At 38.8% G+C, this 18,250-nt stretch overlaps 1 protein-coding gene across 5 annotated transcripts in view; it reads right to left on the reverse strand.

Moving 5' to 3' along the window:
• Window positions 1–18,250, reverse strand: part of LOC107658703 (transcription activator BRG1) — a 27,858-nt gene that overhangs the window by 6,687 nt on the left and 2,921 nt on the right. Inside the window, exons 2-30 of one of the 5 annotated variants that reach the window (XM_016447361.1) lie at window positions 16,880–17,164; window positions 16,632–16,764; window positions 14,803–14,889; window positions 14,249–14,620; window positions 13,856–13,954; window positions 13,475–13,727; window positions 13,226–13,352; window positions 12,582–12,755; window positions 12,296–12,469; window positions 12,021–12,188; window positions 11,873–11,923; window positions 10,624–10,754; window positions 10,399–10,453; window positions 9,065–9,174; window positions 8,796–8,943; window positions 8,534–8,697; window positions 7,505–7,571; window positions 7,209–7,319; window positions 6,321–6,563; window positions 6,081–6,194; window positions 5,141–5,248; window positions 4,972–5,058; window positions 4,818–4,864; window positions 4,559–4,725; window positions 2,872–3,035; window positions 1,107–1,334; window positions 928–1,005; window positions 602–820; window positions 337–518 (exon numbers count right to left, since the gene is read on the reverse strand). In XM_016447361.1, coding sequence (XP_016302847.1) covers window positions 337–518; window positions 602–820; window positions 928–1,005; window positions 1,107–1,334; window positions 2,872–3,035; window positions 4,559–4,725; window positions 4,818–4,864; window positions 4,972–5,058; window positions 5,141–5,248; window positions 6,081–6,194; window positions 6,321–6,563; window positions 7,209–7,319; window positions 7,505–7,571; window positions 8,534–8,697; window positions 8,796–8,943; window positions 9,065–9,174; window positions 10,399–10,453; window positions 10,624–10,754; window positions 11,873–11,923; window positions 12,021–12,188; window positions 12,296–12,469; window positions 12,582–12,755; window positions 13,226–13,352; window positions 13,475–13,727; window positions 13,856–13,954; window positions 14,249–14,620; window positions 14,803–14,889; window positions 16,632–16,764; window positions 16,880–17,101 — 4,283 coding nt within the window. In that variant the 5' untranslated portion in view covers window positions 17,102–17,164. Of the gene's footprint in view, window positions 1–255; window positions 519–601; window positions 821–927; window positions 1,006–1,106; window positions 1,335–2,871; window positions 3,036–4,558; window positions 4,726–4,817; window positions 4,865–4,971; window positions 5,059–5,140; window positions 5,249–6,080; window positions 6,195–6,320; window positions 6,564–7,208; window positions 7,320–7,504; window positions 7,572–8,533; window positions 8,698–8,795; window positions 8,944–9,064; window positions 9,180–10,397; window positions 10,454–10,623; window positions 10,755–11,872; window positions 11,924–12,020; window positions 12,189–12,295; window positions 12,470–12,581; window positions 12,756–13,225; window positions 13,353–13,474; window positions 13,728–13,855; window positions 13,955–14,248; window positions 14,621–14,802; window positions 14,890–16,631; window positions 16,765–16,879; window positions 17,165–18,250 lie in introns of all 5 variants that reach the window. The other 4 variants (XM_016447362.1, XM_016447360.1, XM_016447359.1 and 1 more) reach the window with 4 other exon arrangements.

Raw genomic sequence — 18,250 nt, forward strand, 5'->3', positions numbered from 1 at the left:
ATTTCACTTTTTTTTTTTTTTTACCTTTCCCCCACAAACTGCAACTTTTCTAAACATTATTGTAACTATTTTTTTTACCATTTTTAAAATGGTAATTTTTTTTGTGTGCATATATTCCACAACACATCAGGAAAAATTGTTCATGTTCCTAAACGAGAAACATTTCCTAAATGTCTAAAAAAAAAAAAAACATTGCTGAGGATCAAATTGACCTGCAACATAAGAGCTACAGAGAACATGACCGAAGCAACTAACCCATCCTTGTATTTAATTACTGCATCCACAATCTTCTTCATTTTCTTGGTGAGCGTGGGAGGGTTAGGCGAGAGTTTTTCAGCAGGAGGACGACCTCGTTTCTTTTGCTTCTTACTGTCATCATCTTTATCTCTGCTCCGCCCACTGGAGCTGGGCGTGGCCGTGCCTGGAAGGTCGAAGTCACGGTTGCGCTTCCTTTTCCGGGTCGTTTTCTTGTAGCGCACCTCTTCTTCAATCTCATCAAGGGTGCCTTCCTCGATGGCCTGAGAAGCAGTAAAGTACATCAATACACCTTCCTTTTTATAACCAAAGGTTCAATACAATGCAGTTGTGATTCCTCATTCACCTTCAGCCATTGTTTCTCTGTGAGGGAGTCGCTGTAGTCCACTTCTTTTCTTTGGCGGGAGCCACGGCCGAACATCTTCTCCTCTTCTTCTTCGCAGGTCAGCCTTTCCACCTCTGCGTCGTCCTTCATGATCCAGGTGGGCAGCTCATCCTCCTCCATCAGCCGGGGTTTGCGTTTCGGGTTACGTGCCTCTTCACGGCGGCGGTCAAGATCCATGCGCTGGATGAAACGAAAAGAACAATTAGGAACTCATTAAGAGAAAATCAGGAATCAAACAAAACAAAAAGTGTCAATTTAACGGAAGTTAAACAAGTAGTGCTACTAACCATGAAGTGATCGAACTCTTCCTCGCTTCTAGCGATCATCTGATTAACAGTCTCATCATCTGGCACTTCATCTTCCTCCTGAGATATGAGAGAAAACAAAAGCGAGTGAATTTTAACTACGGAAAACAGAGGCTGATGTCAGGACACTGAAATTATCGATCATGAACGGGTGTCTGTACCTCATCCTGCTCTTCGTGCTCCAGGATGGCCTGCAGGAAAGCTCTGCGCTCGTGGCTGGACGACTTCTGGTCGAACATACCGGCCTGGATGACCTTCTGGTCCACGTTCAGCTTGTATTTGGCAGCAGCCAGGATCTTCTCCTCCACGCTGTTCACGGTGCACAGACGCAGCACACGTACCTCGTTCAGCTGCCCGATACGATGGGCGCGATCCTGGGCCTGCAGATCCTATGACAGACAAGAAAGAAGCGTTCAGAAACATTAAATATTGTGAAAAAATAAAAACAACAAGAGATATTGTATCAAACCGATAAGAATCATGACGATCAAAGAGAAGAAACCCACTTCAGTAATAATATTACTGAAAATGCTACACATTCTATTCTACAGAAACTAAAGAGTCTCTATACAAATGTATTGAATTTTGTTTTACCCAGATTCTATTGCACTAAAGCTTACACGGTAACATTTTACAATAAGGTGCAATCTGTAAAAATTAGCAATGAAAAATTTTGTCAAAAAATTCTCAGCATTTATAATATTATTTTAATTTAGGGTAATTTAGGATTCTATTCTATAATGACACTATTCAAATGATTCTAAAGATTCTATACTAAAGATTCAGTTCACCAATGTATTATAAAATGACTTACAAATTAACATTCGATTATACATTCTATTCTAAAGAGTCTATTGTACAATGATATCATTTAAAACAATTCTAAAGATTCTATTCCACAATGACTCTGTACTAAATATTCAGTTCTGCAATTAATGAATTCTAAAGATTCTATTGCAGAGTGATACAATTCAAATGCTTCTAAAGATTCTATTCCACAATGCTTCTATACTAAAGACTCAATTCTGCAATAAATCCATTCCTGTTTTTTTTTTTTTTTTAATTAAATATTGTTATACATTCAATTGTACTAGGGATGTCACGAGAACCGATACGATTCGATGGTACCGAAGGTAGCGACTAGCAAGGCTGCAATTCTTCCGGAAATGATGGGGAGGAGGCAGAGTACACACCTGGAAGTGTTTCAGTCGGTCCTCAAAGGGTAAAGGAGAAAAAAATGCCTACAAGCACGGAAGAACTAAATGTGGAAGACGGCGACGATTTATGAATATGATTGTGAGATTTAAATGAGAGCGTGCATCTCTGATAGCACGAGTGCTGCGCATGATCACACACACATAAAGTTACTGACTGTCTGACAGCTTGTTCATTCGTTGTGTATCCATGCGCGGATTATCCCTATTAACATTATTGGCTAATATTACTGGTTTAAATAATTGTTGTTTATGTTAATGGTTAAAAATATTTTCGGCCTGCCAGTATGTCTGTGAATTTAAACTAATGCTTACATTGAGAGTATAGGTGTGTGTATTATTTGAAGGCCAAGTGCCCACTAATGTTGTGTTTTTGTAATGTTAAATAAAGGAGTTAATGTTTAAGTATTATTGTTATTTTTTTCGACTTGGTATCGGCACCAACTACTAGATTTTTGGTATCGTGATATCCCTAAATTGTACAATGATTCTTAAGATTCTATTCCACAATGATTCTGTACTATGAATGAATCTATTCTAAAATCTCTTCACTAATGATTCTATTATATACTTTATGTAAGCTCTAACTATTCTGGCTACAATAAAGTGAGTGGGATTTGTGAACAATAAACTACTACAAGAAATTTTGTCACATCAAGAGTTTCCCCTATTGTTAATAAACACCACTATATTTAAAGGGACAGTATTGTACCTGGTGAGGGTTCCAGTCGCTGTCAAAGATGATAACAGTGTCAGCAGACTGCAGGTTCAACCCCAGACCTCCTGCTCTGGTACTCAGCAAGAAGATAAAGTACTGAAAGGACGGATCATTAAAGTTCTTTAGCAACATGCCACGATCCTCAGCCTTAGTGGTTCCTGAAAAGACAAAAGAACGATGTTAGCACTAGGGCTGCCACTAACGACTATTTTAATTTCGATTAATCTATCGACTAATTTATCGATTAATCTAAATGATTAATTTCCCACCAAAACAAAATCAACAATTTTACTTAAGAATATTTTATTAAACTATATTTCATTAAACCAAATGAAATCCAAAAGTAAAAAAGTAAAGTGCAACATAAAGTGCAAATAGTAAGTGTCCATCTCATAGTCCAAATCACTGAAATCAAAGTTCAGTATTATAGTGTAAGAATGACAACATATCCACGTGTTCTAGTCTACTAATAATAAAATTAATTAAAAAAAACACTTTTTAAAAGGAGTATTTACCAGAAATATTATTTACCAGAATTTATTTAGGAGAAAAATGTAAATGTGCAGTATTTCTGGGGAAATTTTTTTTTTTGTATAAAATCAATTAATTGGAGATGCTTTTGATTATTAAAATTGAATGGAACCATTAAAATGGAATCCAGAAAATAATGGAAAACAGAATTTGGTAAAGATAAAACTGTAAAACTCAATTAATTAGACAGGTTTTTTGATTAATAACATTTTAATTTAACCATTAAAACAGAGTATAGAAAAATGAAAATGGAAAAAAATGAATTCGGAAATAAAACAGATTTCATACTGCCCTATAATTATAATAAATTTTTTTGTGGTAATAAAAATGTAAGTGAAAAATAGTCTTTAAAATTACTTAAAATAGGTATATAATAGCAATGAGGCAATAATAATTAGTTCAAATAAAGTATCAAAAGCAAGAAATCATATGGTTTTATTGAACAGTGAGGGTTTGAGCTTTTATTTTGAAACCGCGATGTATTCTCCTGAGTTTGCGTGGATTTATAAATTATTTACCTTACAAATCAGATGAAATGGCGCACGTTGCGTTCCCAGATGAACGTTATAATAAACCCAAACTCAAAACATCCAGAGATGGAGTTTGAGACGCTCCACGCATGTAAATGATAACAGTTGCTGTGGAACTACTGTGAACGGAGCCGCTGTGTGAGGCACGTACTTTAATCTACACGCATGTAAATAATTAAAGCGCATAAACTGTATTAGAACTGCATCGCATATAATTATTTAATTAAATCGTAGCGTTTGTGAATTCACAATTATGCTTAATTAGGATTTTTAAATGGGTTTAATATATCATGCAGCCTTGGAAAACAGACTAATAATGTGTTTTATACATTCTCGTCTGTGAAATGCGCCACTTCCGGTATTTTGCCGGTTAGTCGACGCTAGCAAAATGAAGTCGAGGATTACAAAAAAACGAATAGTCGAATAAAATCGACGAATCGCGACAGCCCTAGTTAGCACGATTAAACTGTCCGTGATTCAGAGATTTGAATGAATTACTTATCCAAGGCTTTTCAAATAAAAACAAACAGCGGAGAAAGCCATACAGTAGTTTCCCAGGACATGCAAAAATATCTTCCTAAAACTCTTCATTCTGTGTGAACCTGGTTGAAGCGACTCACCGTCCAAGCGCAGGTATTTGAAGTTGCGGTAGGCGAAGTAGTCCTCCATGATGGTCATGAGCGTGGTCATCTGACAGAAGAGCAGCACTTTGTGGTTGGTGGCGCGGAGCTTCGGCAGGATACGGTCCAGCAGCTCAAACTTACCAGAGGCACGGTACAAATCAGGTCTAAAGAGAGCCGATACAGTACATGATCACAGAGAAGTCACAGAGAAAACCAATGAGAATGAAAAGTTTACAAATTTTAGTGCTCGCCGTACCCCTGAACAATGCCTCCCGTGAAGCCCAAGTGCTCAGAGAAAGATTCCTGCAAAACAGACCGCAAAAATACATCAAACGAGGTGCCATAAACCATAGATAAATGCACAGAATATTAATGACCTTTTATGAGGACTATGTGAAACAAATGATCACCTCAATTTGCTGGAACATGTAAGGGTGGTTGCAAATCTTCCTCAACTGCATAATAGTGTTCATGAGAGTCTTAGTGCCGCCTTTACCCTGTAACAAACATGAAGATATTATTATTTTAGAAGCATTCAGAAACACTCACACATTCTTGACGTGAATCCTGTCTTCTCACCTTCTTGTCTTTCTCAGAGCCATCAGTGAGCAGCACTCCTTTAGCCTGCATGTGTCTGTACAGCACTCTCTGTAGAGCCGACATGTCACACTTGATCACATATTCCACCTGAACACAAGAAAACAGAGATGGAAAGAGTTACTTTTCAATGTAAAAAAATAAAAAAGAGCATATGATAAAGTGTGATGTAATTTTTGCAGCAAACATGGCAATCAGTCTTTTTTTTCTTCAGCAAATCAATTCATAATTGACTCGTTTGTTGCTTCAAGTCTCTATGTGGCAATTCACATGTATCAAAATGTTTTACTAAAATGACAACACTGTTTAAATGTTTGGGGTCAATACATTTTTATCAGTGTAAGTAAGTAGTAACAGTACAGACTTCTACATTGTTACACAAACTTTGAATTTCATATTTAAAGAATATTGAAAAAATAAAACTCCACAAAAAAATTACGCAGCACAAATGTTTTTAACACTGAAAATCAACATATTAGAATGATTTCTTCAGGATCAAATAGTAAAAGGTTTAATACTTGTAATAATATTTCACAATATTACCATTTTAAATGTGATCAAATAAATGCAGCCCAAGCTTCTGAACAGTAGAGCATGTAGATAAATATTGTTGTTTATTACTACGTATTTCTTAATTGGTGCATATAAACCAATGTTTGCATGTTCTTTATTGTTAATTAAAACTGTGGAAAGTATGCATTGAATATTGCAGATTTTAACTTTTTTTTCTTGTATTTATTAAATAGTACTACTCGTTACTTCCTTTGATTGAAGTGGGAGGAAAAGTAAAATAATAATAATAATTTTTTTTTTTTTTAAATCACCCTTTAAGCTATGTCAGAACAAACACACAAATTGAAATGCACATTAATTATCGAAAATATTTTTTTTTTGGCTGAAGAGTTTCAAGCATAAAGCAAACCTTCTCGGGCAGTTGGGCCTCCACTTCCTTCTTGAGTCTCCTGAGCAGGAAGGGGCGGAGCACTTTGTGCAGACGACGGATGATCAGAATGGTCTCCTCTTCGTTCAGGTCCACCTTTAGAACACGACAGGAAGTAGTTTAAACATTGTACGTTTATAGAGCTAGATGACACAAACACAGAATTTCAATTCATTGTATCCCATCTAACTGTACTAGTACACCTACTAAAAGTTTTCATACCTTCTCTCCGGTCATGGCGAACGGAGCATTGAACCACTGCTCGAAGGTGCTGCAGCTCTTGAAGATGGTGGGCAGCAGGAAGTTGAGCAGCGCCCACAGTTCAGGGAGCTTGTTCTGCAGCGGCGTTCCGGTGAGCAGCACACGCCGGGGCGCCAGGTAGTGCGTGTTTAACACCTGAGTCAGTCTGCAGTGGTGATTCTTCATACGGTGACCTTCGTCCACTATCATGTACTTCCAACGGATCTGAAAGAGAGAGGAGCATCAGAAACTAAGCAAGTGGTTCTCAGTCAAAAAGCTTGTTAAAAAACAAATAACTTGTCTGATGATGATAGTTCGACAACTGGCAGGTTCAGGCCCAGCTGTACAGTGGGCTGCCAGAGGGTGGCCAATCGGAAGCATATCATCCTTGGCTTAATGCTCAAAATGCAGGTTTGTGTCTAGCACGCTTGCAAATCATCTCATTATAACAAAGTAAGTGTAGACACGACTTAAATAAGAGATTCATTGTGCAATGTAAAGAGCTTCATTGATTATAACAGAACTTTGTGCGATCACAATGAACTAAGATTGACAGCTTTTTAGTGACTATAAAGGGAACGCTCGTTGCATGCTTTCTAGGCTATGTATAATCCAATCGGAATTTGCATAAAACTTTTGTTTTTCATGCTGTTAAGAGGACCAGCAGCCACATACACTCTGCAAAGTTTGGGGAATGACATCCACACATAAATGCGGAATTCACTCTCGAAATCACAATAACTGATACAGTGATAACTATAGCAATAATCTGTGTAAAAATAGATGTGCATTAAGGCTAAAGAAGCCTCACTAATTTTAGATGCACGCTCCGTAATTTAATTCTGCACCCAGGCCTGGGCAGGTTTGTACCTTGGCCAGCACTTGCTTGTCTTTGATGATGTACTCATAAGTGGTGACCAGCACGTTGAACTTGCCGCTGCGCAAAATGGGAAGAAATGCACGGCGAGCAGCAGGAGAGCCCTGAGATGAAAACAAGCAAAGAAAATGAGTTATTAATCCTGTAATATGCTTCACTTACTTGCTTCAGTGACAGATTTATTTTCTATTACTTAGTATTAGTTTAGGGAAAACCGATGAATTAGCTGAAAATTGTTTTATGACAATTTCAATACATTGTTTACTGCACAAATGAATCAAGTAATCACCTTATAAGAAATTATCACCACAGATGGAGCCCACTTATCAAACTCATACACCCAGTTCGACAGAGTCCTGTTAGGAAAACAAATCATCATATATACATATCACTGTAATTATGTGTTGAAATATTACCAAACGTAATAGATCAATAATACAAAATGAAAAAAGAAGATGGCTTTAGGCATAGATAAGTTACGGACAGATATACAAACAACATTTCTGCACTGTAGAGTAGGGCTGCATAATATGTATCAAAATAAAATCAATAAAAACTGCAATATGGCTTAGAGCGGTTGAAGGCTGCGACTGAAATAAGCACTGTGGGTTTCAGAGCGAAATATGGCACAATGGTCATCTGCACGCTTGAAGCTCATGATACAGTGTTTCTGTGTCTCGCTTAACAGTAAAAGACATTCTGAAAAACCGTATCATGAGCTGCACATGTGTAAATAAACAATCTGCTGGAATAAAAGTTTGAAAATGACGAATGTAAAATTTAAATATTGTAATTTTATAGTTGTACTATAATTTTTTTTTTATACACTCGCTTTTTTCCCTTTTTATAGTATAATAGTAATGTTACAATACATTTCCTAACACTTTTTTTTGTATTTTTTAGAATAATCAAAATAACAATTATTTTTAGTATTTTTGTCATATTGAAATTGGACAAAAACTGTAGAATTGAGGCCTTTGTAGACAAATTGTGTTTTATGTTTGGTTACCGAAATAGGTTCGAGTTGGTTCTAGTATAGAGTATACCTTAAGTGTAAACACCCAAAAATTTTCAGCCCTAAAAGGATGATTCACAAAAAAATAATTGAATTTTATTTTATATGCAGATGTACTCACCAACACAACCACCCCAATCATTGTAGAATACAATGATTCCCCAATCATTCACTATCTCCAAATATAGCTATTTAAATCATTTAATAAAACGTGAAAAGTATAAATCGCAGAAAGACGAAACACCACAATGTTTTTTTCAATATGGTGTAGCTCTACTGTAGAGAGAGTGAAAAGTGACTCACGAGAGGGGGACGATGATGAGGAAGGGTCCGTTGAGGCGTTTGTACTCCATGAGGTAGGTGATGAGTGCAATGGTCTGGATGGTTTTTCCCAAACCCATTTCATCAGCCAGAATGCCATTTAAGTTATTATTATACAGAGACACCAGCCACTCCAGACCTTTGATCTGCAGACGAGACAGATGCAATAACAGCATGCCATTTAACAAATCTGATCAGTTCACTAAAGACTTTGAGGTGTATTTGCAGTTTGTTTGGTCTGTACCTGGTACTGTTTGAGCTGTCCATTTATTAACAGGCTCGACTGCTTCTCCACTTTCTCTGTGACTTGGTGAGCCACGGCATAGTACGACTGCAGGCCTCTAAGGAACGCTGCATTACCGTATTCATCGTCAACATCCTGCTTGGCATGCCTGTTTCAGACATCATGGATGTTACCATAACAGAAAAGAATTCCAAAAGAAGCATGGGACGGGACAACATAATCCCATCTGGATGTGGTAAAAAAAGCACAGCTCTAAACCAGTAACGTACTCAATGATGTGACGGGCGTCCACCTCAGACACATCCTCACTGTCTGGATCTGAAATAATCTTCTTCTCCTCTGTTGGGGCCTGAGACGGATGAGGCTGCTCCTCCTCCTCCTCCTTTACAAACAAAAAACACAATAGTACGTGAATAAAATGAAATGTAAAGATCTTGAGTTATTAATCAATCAGTTAATTAAATGATTAATATTTATCAATTAATTAAATGAATGACGTTTATGAAATGTATAAATGCTAAACTATCAGACAACCACATAAAAATGTAATTAAAAATAAATGTAACTAAATGAAATTAAACAAATTAAATGTATAAAAGTAAAACTACTAGCACAAATTTAAATTAGAAATAAATGTTAAGAAATAGAGGTTATGAAATGTATAAAAGTAAAATTTCCAGTCAAGTACATTAATAATAGATTTTTCAGATTTGGTAATTATGAAGTTAATTTGTGATTATAAATTTTAAAAAATATGTATATATTGTATGGAGAGTGACATGCATAAGTGTAAAACTACTAGACAACCACATTATTTATTTAACATATACATACATACATATATATATACACACACACACACACACAATTACAGATTATGACATGTATACATGTAAAACTATTAGACAGGCACATTAATTATAGAGTATTTCAAATTTTGTAATATATAATTAATTAATGTGATTATAAATAAAATTAATTTATGTTATGAAGTTATGAAATGTAAAACTAATAGACAATTTTGTAATTATATAAAATATTTGATGGGATTATAAATAAAATTAATAGAATGTTGTAAATGTAAAATACATACACTATTTGGTTCAATTAATACACATTTTACATCTTTATGTGGGTGCAACATCAAATCATGAATGGTTTTTTAATTGCTAATATTTCCACATAGTGACCTAGATATGTGGGGGCGTGTTAGAACGAGCCGTTTTAGGTAGGTGTGGCTGACTCTTAACTTTTATAAAGAATATCTCTTTGGATTTGAGACTTTAGTCTTTGCAACTTTACAGATCTTCTTTATGCACCAAGAGCTTGTAACACTCCAAAGAGAAAGGAAAACTTGAAAATCGCATCATATGACCCCTTTAAGACAAACATTTGTTATCTGTATCATGTCATGAAAGCAGTATCACACGATAAACTAGCCATTAATCTTATTCTGATGATGCCCTACATTCTGACATCAAGGCCGTGAACACACAGACAAGAGAGTTTTCTCTTCAACTGCATGTAAAGCCCTTGCAGAAAGCACAGTGCTCAAGAGACACTGAACAGAAATACAGATATGAGAGCTGAAGAACAACCATACCTCTTCCTCCTCCGAGCCGCTGTCTTCACTATCAGACCGCGGGGCCACCTCGTACCTACAGACAATGAACAAAATAGCATTTATACATTTTCAAATATTTATAAACCTGCTGCTTTAGATATATGTAAATATCTAAATATCCTATCCTTTTCAGTAATAGATACACAAATACTGAGAAACATCATATTCTGAAAGAACGAGATCCCTAAAGAGTGTCTCACTCACCCAGGATTCATCTCCAGCCAGGCATCCAGTTGTCCAGCTTTAGGAGCTTCCATGCCGGTGAGGATCTTCCCACTGTCCACGTGAATCAACTTCACCGGTAGGTCACTCATTTGACTGGTCTCATCCAGAGGCTACAATAGGAGACAAAAACATAGCTGTATTAGATTAATTACCACTGTTTGTGGCTAATAAGTGTCCATGATTTTCAATTACATAAACTTACAAATTAAGCATCACTGTGACTTGCAGGCAAGTTTCTCTACACATGAGAAATATCTAGCCAATAAAAAGAAGTCTAAAGCAAAGCAAAACTAGAAAAAAAAATTCACTATAATTTTATGCACTTTTAAAGTTCTGATATTTCAAGTTGGAGCCTTGAGATTATAATATGCAACACTGAGCAGTGATGTTTAAATACAATTCCACCATGTCCAAGATGATATCTGCAATTAGTTATGGGATATACCAAAAATTGTTGCAATTAAATTAACTTCTACAAATTTCACTCAAAACTCCATTACAAAAAACACTTATTTTGAATAAAGAGCTACATTAGTGCAAATTATCAGCCAAGCTAATCGCAAAAAGCCAAATATAAGGTGCTTTCGCACCACGTAGTTCTAGGAACTAGTCAGCATGGTCGTTCCAAGAGAACCAATTTCCCACTCAGGCCGTTTTTCCTGGTTTTTCCGTCTTCATTCGTGCCATTTACAAACCTCAACAACTGCTGAATGGAGGATGGCGCGATCAGAGCAGTTTTTGTTGCGTGTCATGGGTTTCGTGATAACGGAGATGGAATTTAAACACACCATTTACACGATTGAAAGAGCATGAAAATCGGACTAAATCTCCAATGACAACGTGCAGTATTACATATCATCAAGGCTGAGAAAAGAACAAAACGCTGCAGACAACAGGTAAATTGTTGTTATCACAGTTTTCCATGTTCGTGGAGTAAATATGTTTACATGGCTTGTTAAAAATGTTGAGTAGCCGGTGTTTCGTATGCGTTTGGCCAATCAGCGTACACTTACATCACCGGTAGTACCTATAGAACTGTTTTAGACCCTACGCTGAAGTAGGAGCTAATTTAGTTCTCCTAAACGGAGTTCCTAGAACTAAATACGTTCCTAGTTCCTGTGGTGCGAACATGCCAAAAAGCGGGATCTTCCACCAATAGTTCTAGGAACTATGAAAAAGCTCATCCTGTGCGAAAGCCCCTATAGCCAAATATACTTTAAGCTCTCACCTCTCCATCTGGACCCAAAGCAGGAGCTCCACCCTCAGCGTTCTCTGGCTTCTGTGAGGAGGAAAGCAGAAAGGAAGATAAACACCTGAGGATAACTCGACTTAGACTCCTTTACGGAAACTCTTTCCAATCCAGTGAATCTCATCACCTTCTTTTTCTTCTTCTTCTTCTTGTCTTTGAGGGCCTGGACAGCTTTGTGAGCTCTGACAAGCTCTGTGAGGTTGGCCACATACTCGTCCGTCTGCTGCAGCAAGTAAGCCAGACGTTTGTCCTTCTTCTGATCGATCAGCTTCCTGTAACCCTCTTCATCTTCAGCCTGGAAGAAACGCACACAAAATAAGTTTTTTTTAAGACATCTGCTCAGAAAAACAGGTCTACCGGTTTATTTTGTCTTTATTTGAAAAACAAGTCCGTGCATCTCACCATCAGCCTTCTCATTCTCTCCTTCTCGATACGCTCATTCTCCTTCTTCTGCTCTCTCTCAGTGTTGGCGTGGTACGTGGCTATGGCTTTGGTCACCTTCTGGATCTTTGCGGTGATGGAGCGATGATATTCCTTGAAGTCCTTTGCATGCTGAAGGATGCTGTTGAGATACTCCTACGAACACAGGCGGTTCCATCACGAACAATCTTTTGTCATTTGTGAATCAGTTTAAAGTGTGAAGCACGCATTTAGCATGATTTAAAAAGCAGCTAGAACGGTGCATTACCTGATGTTTCTGACGGCGCTTGCGTTCCTGCTCGATTTTCTGCTGTTTCTCCAGTTTCTCTGTGATACGAGCCTCACGCAGGGACTGTCTCTTGCTGCGCTTGTAGGCCTTGCCGTTCAGCGCTGTCTCCAGGGCCGTGTCACGCCTCATACACACTACGACCTCCTGGCGAAGCTGCATTGAGAAGGACAACATGGGTCAAACACCACTAAAACATAGCAGGACTGGGCTGAAGTCAATCACAACCACCTTCCAGAGCATTTTGCATTATACTTCCCAGCAAGATATATATGTAATTCAAGAATTTTGTAATAAAAATAATAAAAAATAGGTAAATAAATACACACAAAATAAATTAGATAAGTAACAAACAATAGATATAATTTATTTGATAATTAGGGATGCACTGATGTATCAGCCAATAATCCGCATCTGAAAAAAGCAATTATCGGACATCAGTTGAATGTTTAAAAACAGCTGATGATCAGACCTGTCATCCAAAAGTGGGTGAAAAAAACATGTCAGTACTTGTGCTGTGTGAATAAAATGTCTCTTGATTGATAATGACAACACAATTGCAATTTGTAAGCTCTGCAAAAAAGGAAAGTCAACTATTCTTTGTAATGAGCAGATACAAGTCATACCTGTCTCTGGAAGTTCAGGAGCCTAAGTGCCTTGAGCTCAATGTTGGCTTTGGTCCTCAAGTCTCCAGCCAGAGAGCCTGGAAGGTTCTCCAGCTCCTGAATACGATGAGCAATACGAGCCTGTAACCTGACAGATGGGAACAGCGACATCAAATGTTGGAAAAACCAGTTAAAAAGGTTGTGTTTCCAGGATTTGAAGAGTGTGTTTACTCAATCTTCAATATGTGTCCTTTCTTTTCTTCATCTCACCTGTACTCTCTCTCCTGGAGGATCTCCACTGGGTCCAGACCCCGGGGTTTCTGGATGGGTGTGATGCGGTTCTGTTTCTGATGAAGCACCATGGGCGGCTGGGTCGGTTGTCCTGGAGACTGGGTCTGAGGGGGCATGACAGGTGAAGCGGCGGGAGGAACCGAAGGTGGTGCTGGAGACGGGCGGCCCGTGGGCTGAGGAGGTATCAGCTTCTGTGGGGCACTTGCAGGGGCGGCAGCATTCACCATGGGCCCTGGGATTACAAAGACGTGGTAAATACGTGACTCGTGAGATATGAGTGTCTCTTTGCAGAATACAATAAGGCTAAATATTGAATTGATAATTGGTAGTGACTGTGGATAATTTTCACAATTTACTAACCTTCAGGCCAGGATTTAGGTGGTCCATTGGTGGGTTGTCCCTGCAGGCCTGGAGGAACACCAGAAGGTCCTGGAAGAGGCATGTTTGGTACAACCATTCCTGTAACATACAAAAAGTTATTTTTATTAATATAAATTATATTTCAAGACCATTTAGGAGATTTTCTACAGTTTGAAAGGTTGAAAGCCAAGTTAAAATACTATATTACAATATTTGATTAAACTTTTTAAATTTTTTTTAACTGAACATTTAGGTACTGAGTAATGTTGATTAAATATATGTCCTTCATGTGCAGGAAATTCTTACAGAAAATACGCTTAACGTCACCTAATTTAATATGGTGCTTATTTCAGCATTTTAGAGAGCTGAATTTAATACGAGATATCGCCTCACCTTGTGGTCTAATGTAGTTGGGTCCCCCAGGTCCAGGACCTCCTGGTCCAGGTGGTCCTGCTCCTTGTCCTGAGGCAGGGGGCATGTTGGGCATCCCCGGCTGCATGCCTGGCATGGGTCGTTTTCCCTGCACCGCCATCTGGAGGTGGTCAGGTAGAGCTTGCCCGCGTGCCAGCATCTTATAGGCCATGATCTGTGCCCGCAGTTGGTGAAGCTGGTTTTGGTTAAAAGGAGTGGGTCCGCCGGCGCAACCAGGTCCACCTGCATTTGGAGGACCTCCGCTGGGTCCCGAACCTGCAACACCACCGGCGCCTCCACTCCGGTTCTGCTGACCCATGGCCTGCGGGTCACCGCCCTCCATGGCACCAGGACCAGAGGGCATCATGGGGGGTGAAGCTGGTTTTGGTTAAAAGGAGTGGGTCCGCCGGCGCAACCAGGTCCACCTGCATTTGGAGGACCTCCGCTGGGTCCCGAACCTGCAACACCACCGGCGCCTCCACTCCGGTTCTGCTGACCCATGGCCTGCGGGTCACCGCCCTCCATGGCACCAGGACCAGAGGGCATCATGGGGCCAGACGGAGGGCCGTTAGAAGGTACCGGACTGGGGGCATGTTCAGAACCACCCAGAGGAGAGGGGTAACCTAGAAAAAAATATGACAGACCATTTGATTTTTCAGAAGAAAATGTAGAAAAATGCCAAGCACTGAATGTTTTCCAATGCATTACTACTTTAACTGCTAATGCGTTCTGAATTTGAGCTTTCATTCATGTCTGTGGCACAGAGCAGGATGGGTTACACGGCAAAAATTAATACTTACTTAGAGGTTTGATATTTAAGAGTATGAGCAATAAAAATAGTAATGGCAAAGGTTGCAGGAAATCAGAGGAGAAAAAAACTCAAAATATCTCAAAGATTTATAGTATTCCAAATTTTAAAAACAAGGTCTAATTTTGTGAATAAAAATGAAAATTCACAAGTTGTACCACTAAAATATAAATGTGCACAACAATTACAGGACTGCACAAACAACAACAAACTTGCTTTCAACACATCCTACTTTTATATTTGTTTCTTTTTCTGTCATGACTTTGTGGTTTCCAACAGCTGTGGGTTTTTCCGTTTCAAAAGGGTAACCCTGTTCACCCAACATTTCTCTCTGTATGGAAAACAATCATGCGACGGGCCCCAGCGGAGGAACAAAGCAATGCACATCAAAGGGAAATGTGAGCAAACAGGTTGGATGACTTTTTATACCCAGTCTAAGCCTAAACGGTTTAGCAGTGAGCGCACCATCTGTTCTCCATATAACAGACACAGAGCTCACAAAACATCTGTATATTTCACACATGTGCAAATATCATAGCTAGAAGGAGAGAAGGACATATACAGAAAGACAGACAGAATGATAGAAAGAACCACTTAGACATAATGACAGAAGGAGTGATAGAACAGAGAGAGCACCAGACAAAAAGAACAAAAGACAGATAGAAAGACCAAAAAACTGATACCGACAACAACAGATAGATATAACGATAAACAGAACAACAGAATGACAAACAGATAGAACAACAGACAGATAGACAGAATGACAGAGCGACAGACAGATAGGTAGAATGATAGACAGACACACAGACAGAACGGCAGAGATAAAGAGTGTGAGCAACAGACGGATACAAAGAAATAAACCGGCAGAATGACAGATAGAAAAAAAATAGACAAAGCTCATTTATATAGCGCATTTCATACACAATGGTAATTCAAAGTACTTTACATAAAAAGGAATTAAAACAATCAGAGAGACAGAAAGAGTGACAGAGAGACAAAGAAAGACAGAAAGAGCGATAGAAAAGAGTGCAGAACAGAACAAAAAGAGTTATAGAGCAGCAGACAGATACAAAGAAACAGACAGGTAGAACAACAGATAGATAGATAGAAAGAACGATAGACAGATAAAATGACAGAAAGAGCGATAAAGCAACAGACAGAGCCAAAGAAACATAGGCAGAATGACAGATAGAAAGAATGACAGACAAATATAGTGACAGAAAGATACAAAGACACATTGGTGGAACAAAAGACAAACAGAACGACAGATATAGAACAATAGATATAAAGAACGATAGAACGACAAGGAGCGATAGACTAATGCACAGAAACAGACCGGCAAACAATAGACAGACAGAATGAGAGATAGATAGAAAGAACGATACAGATACAGACACAGCCACAGACAGATTCAAACAGGTAGAACGGCAGATAGACAGAGCAACAGAAAGAGTGACGGAGAGACAGAAAAAGCGATAGAGCATCAGAAAGAGTGATAGATTGGCAGTCAGATAAAAAAAAAAAAAAACACTGCTAGAACAACAGACAGACAGATACCTTGAGAGTGTTGGTCCATAGGACTGGGTGGAGGTCCCATGCCACTGTGGCCACCCTGTCTCATGCCCATACCCTTCATTTGAGCGTAGCGTTGATCTTCAGGAATGACTCTCTCATGCATGCCTTCCATGGGCTTCAAAACAATACAAAATAAAGAATGACTCAAAGAAACCATCCAAACAGCAGAAACTAAACATGCCACAGAACCACAAATAAATCAGACACATGTTTATAAAACCTGCCAGTACCTTGTGCATCTGGTGCATGTTGTCCTGGGGGTAACCTGAGGGGCCCTGTGGAGGTAGTGGGTGTCCTGAGGAGGGGGGCCCAGGGCTGGGGCCCATCATGCCATGAGCAGAGCCAGGTGAGGGTCCAGGACTAGGCCCTAACATGGCCCCTGGAGACGGCCCAGGGCCTGGGGAAGGGCCCGGCCGAGGGGTCCCGCCCATAGGTGGGTCAGGGGTGGACATCTCTCAGCAGAGCCGGAAGAAGTGAGAGGCAGAAAAACAGCGTTCTGTATGTTTTCAGAAAGCCTGCAATAGAAAATAAAACTAACTTTAATCCGGCAGCCTTGATGAACAAGATATATAATGCTGCTGACATACACAGGAAACATGACATTTATGTTTTTAAATAATTTAAAAACATATTTATAAAATACACCAATTTTTGGTTTAAATATTTTATTTTATTTAATATTTATTTAAATACTCATTTATATTTATTTAACAATTTTAGCTAATAATAATGATGAGAATACAAGGAACGAAAAATCTTCCTTCTCAGGCTCATACTCATGTATATAACAACTACCACACTAAAAATACAACCCTAATATGTCTGATCTCATCCTAATGCGTTAAAAGCTCAGTTTCTGTACATATGTAAAAACAAAAATCTGTACTGCTTTTCATAAATCATTGAATGAATCCAGTTAAATATAAAACTATAACCATAACTATAAAAGCACAGCCCTTGAAATGAGGCGTAAAAGTGGGTTAATTAATCTGTGCCTTAATGCATGTCAATGACTACATTAAAATATTCCAGTGAAGACTCCAAAGGCAGCGTTGGCGCCACGGCGGGGGCCTGAGGGGGCCCGGCCCGGCCACTGTGCCCCCTCACCTCTGGTGCCGTCTCCGTAGTGGGCACCCTGATTTTAGTTGGTGAGGCAAGGTACTGCCATGGGAAGGTCTCCCATGCTGTTAAATACACAGATTAAAAGCGAAATGTTTTCATTTCGGTTCGCTCTTAGCAAAAAAATTGTTTTTTTCCATTCAGGTTATGCAGAGCGAAATAAGAACGGTGCTGCATTTAGAAAGAATTCTTATTAACTTTGCTATTATTCTTGAATTTTCAAACCGCTAACACTTTGCAGTTTCGAATTATGCCTTTACTGTATTACCAAAAAGTAAAAAGAGTAGTCTATTTTATGTTTCAGCTGTTTGATCGCGCCCGCGCCTCACAGCTCAGCCGTTCACCGTGCCGTTCGGCGTGAGACCCGGTCCACTGTGGCATATTTTTGCTCATTATGATATTTTTCCGTCAATACTGGAAGGCGCGTGAACTACAAAGCCTATTTTACCTAATAAGGCTAATAGTTTAGCTTCAGCTACATC

This window comes from Sinocyclocheilus anshuiensis, unplaced genomic scaffold, assembly GCF_001515605.1.
Source record: "Sinocyclocheilus anshuiensis isolate Anshui unplaced genomic scaffold, SAMN03320099.WGS_v1.1 scaffold828, whole genome shotgun sequence".
NCBI lineage: Eukaryota > Metazoa > Chordata > Actinopteri > Cypriniformes > Cyprinidae > Sinocyclocheilus > Sinocyclocheilus anshuiensis.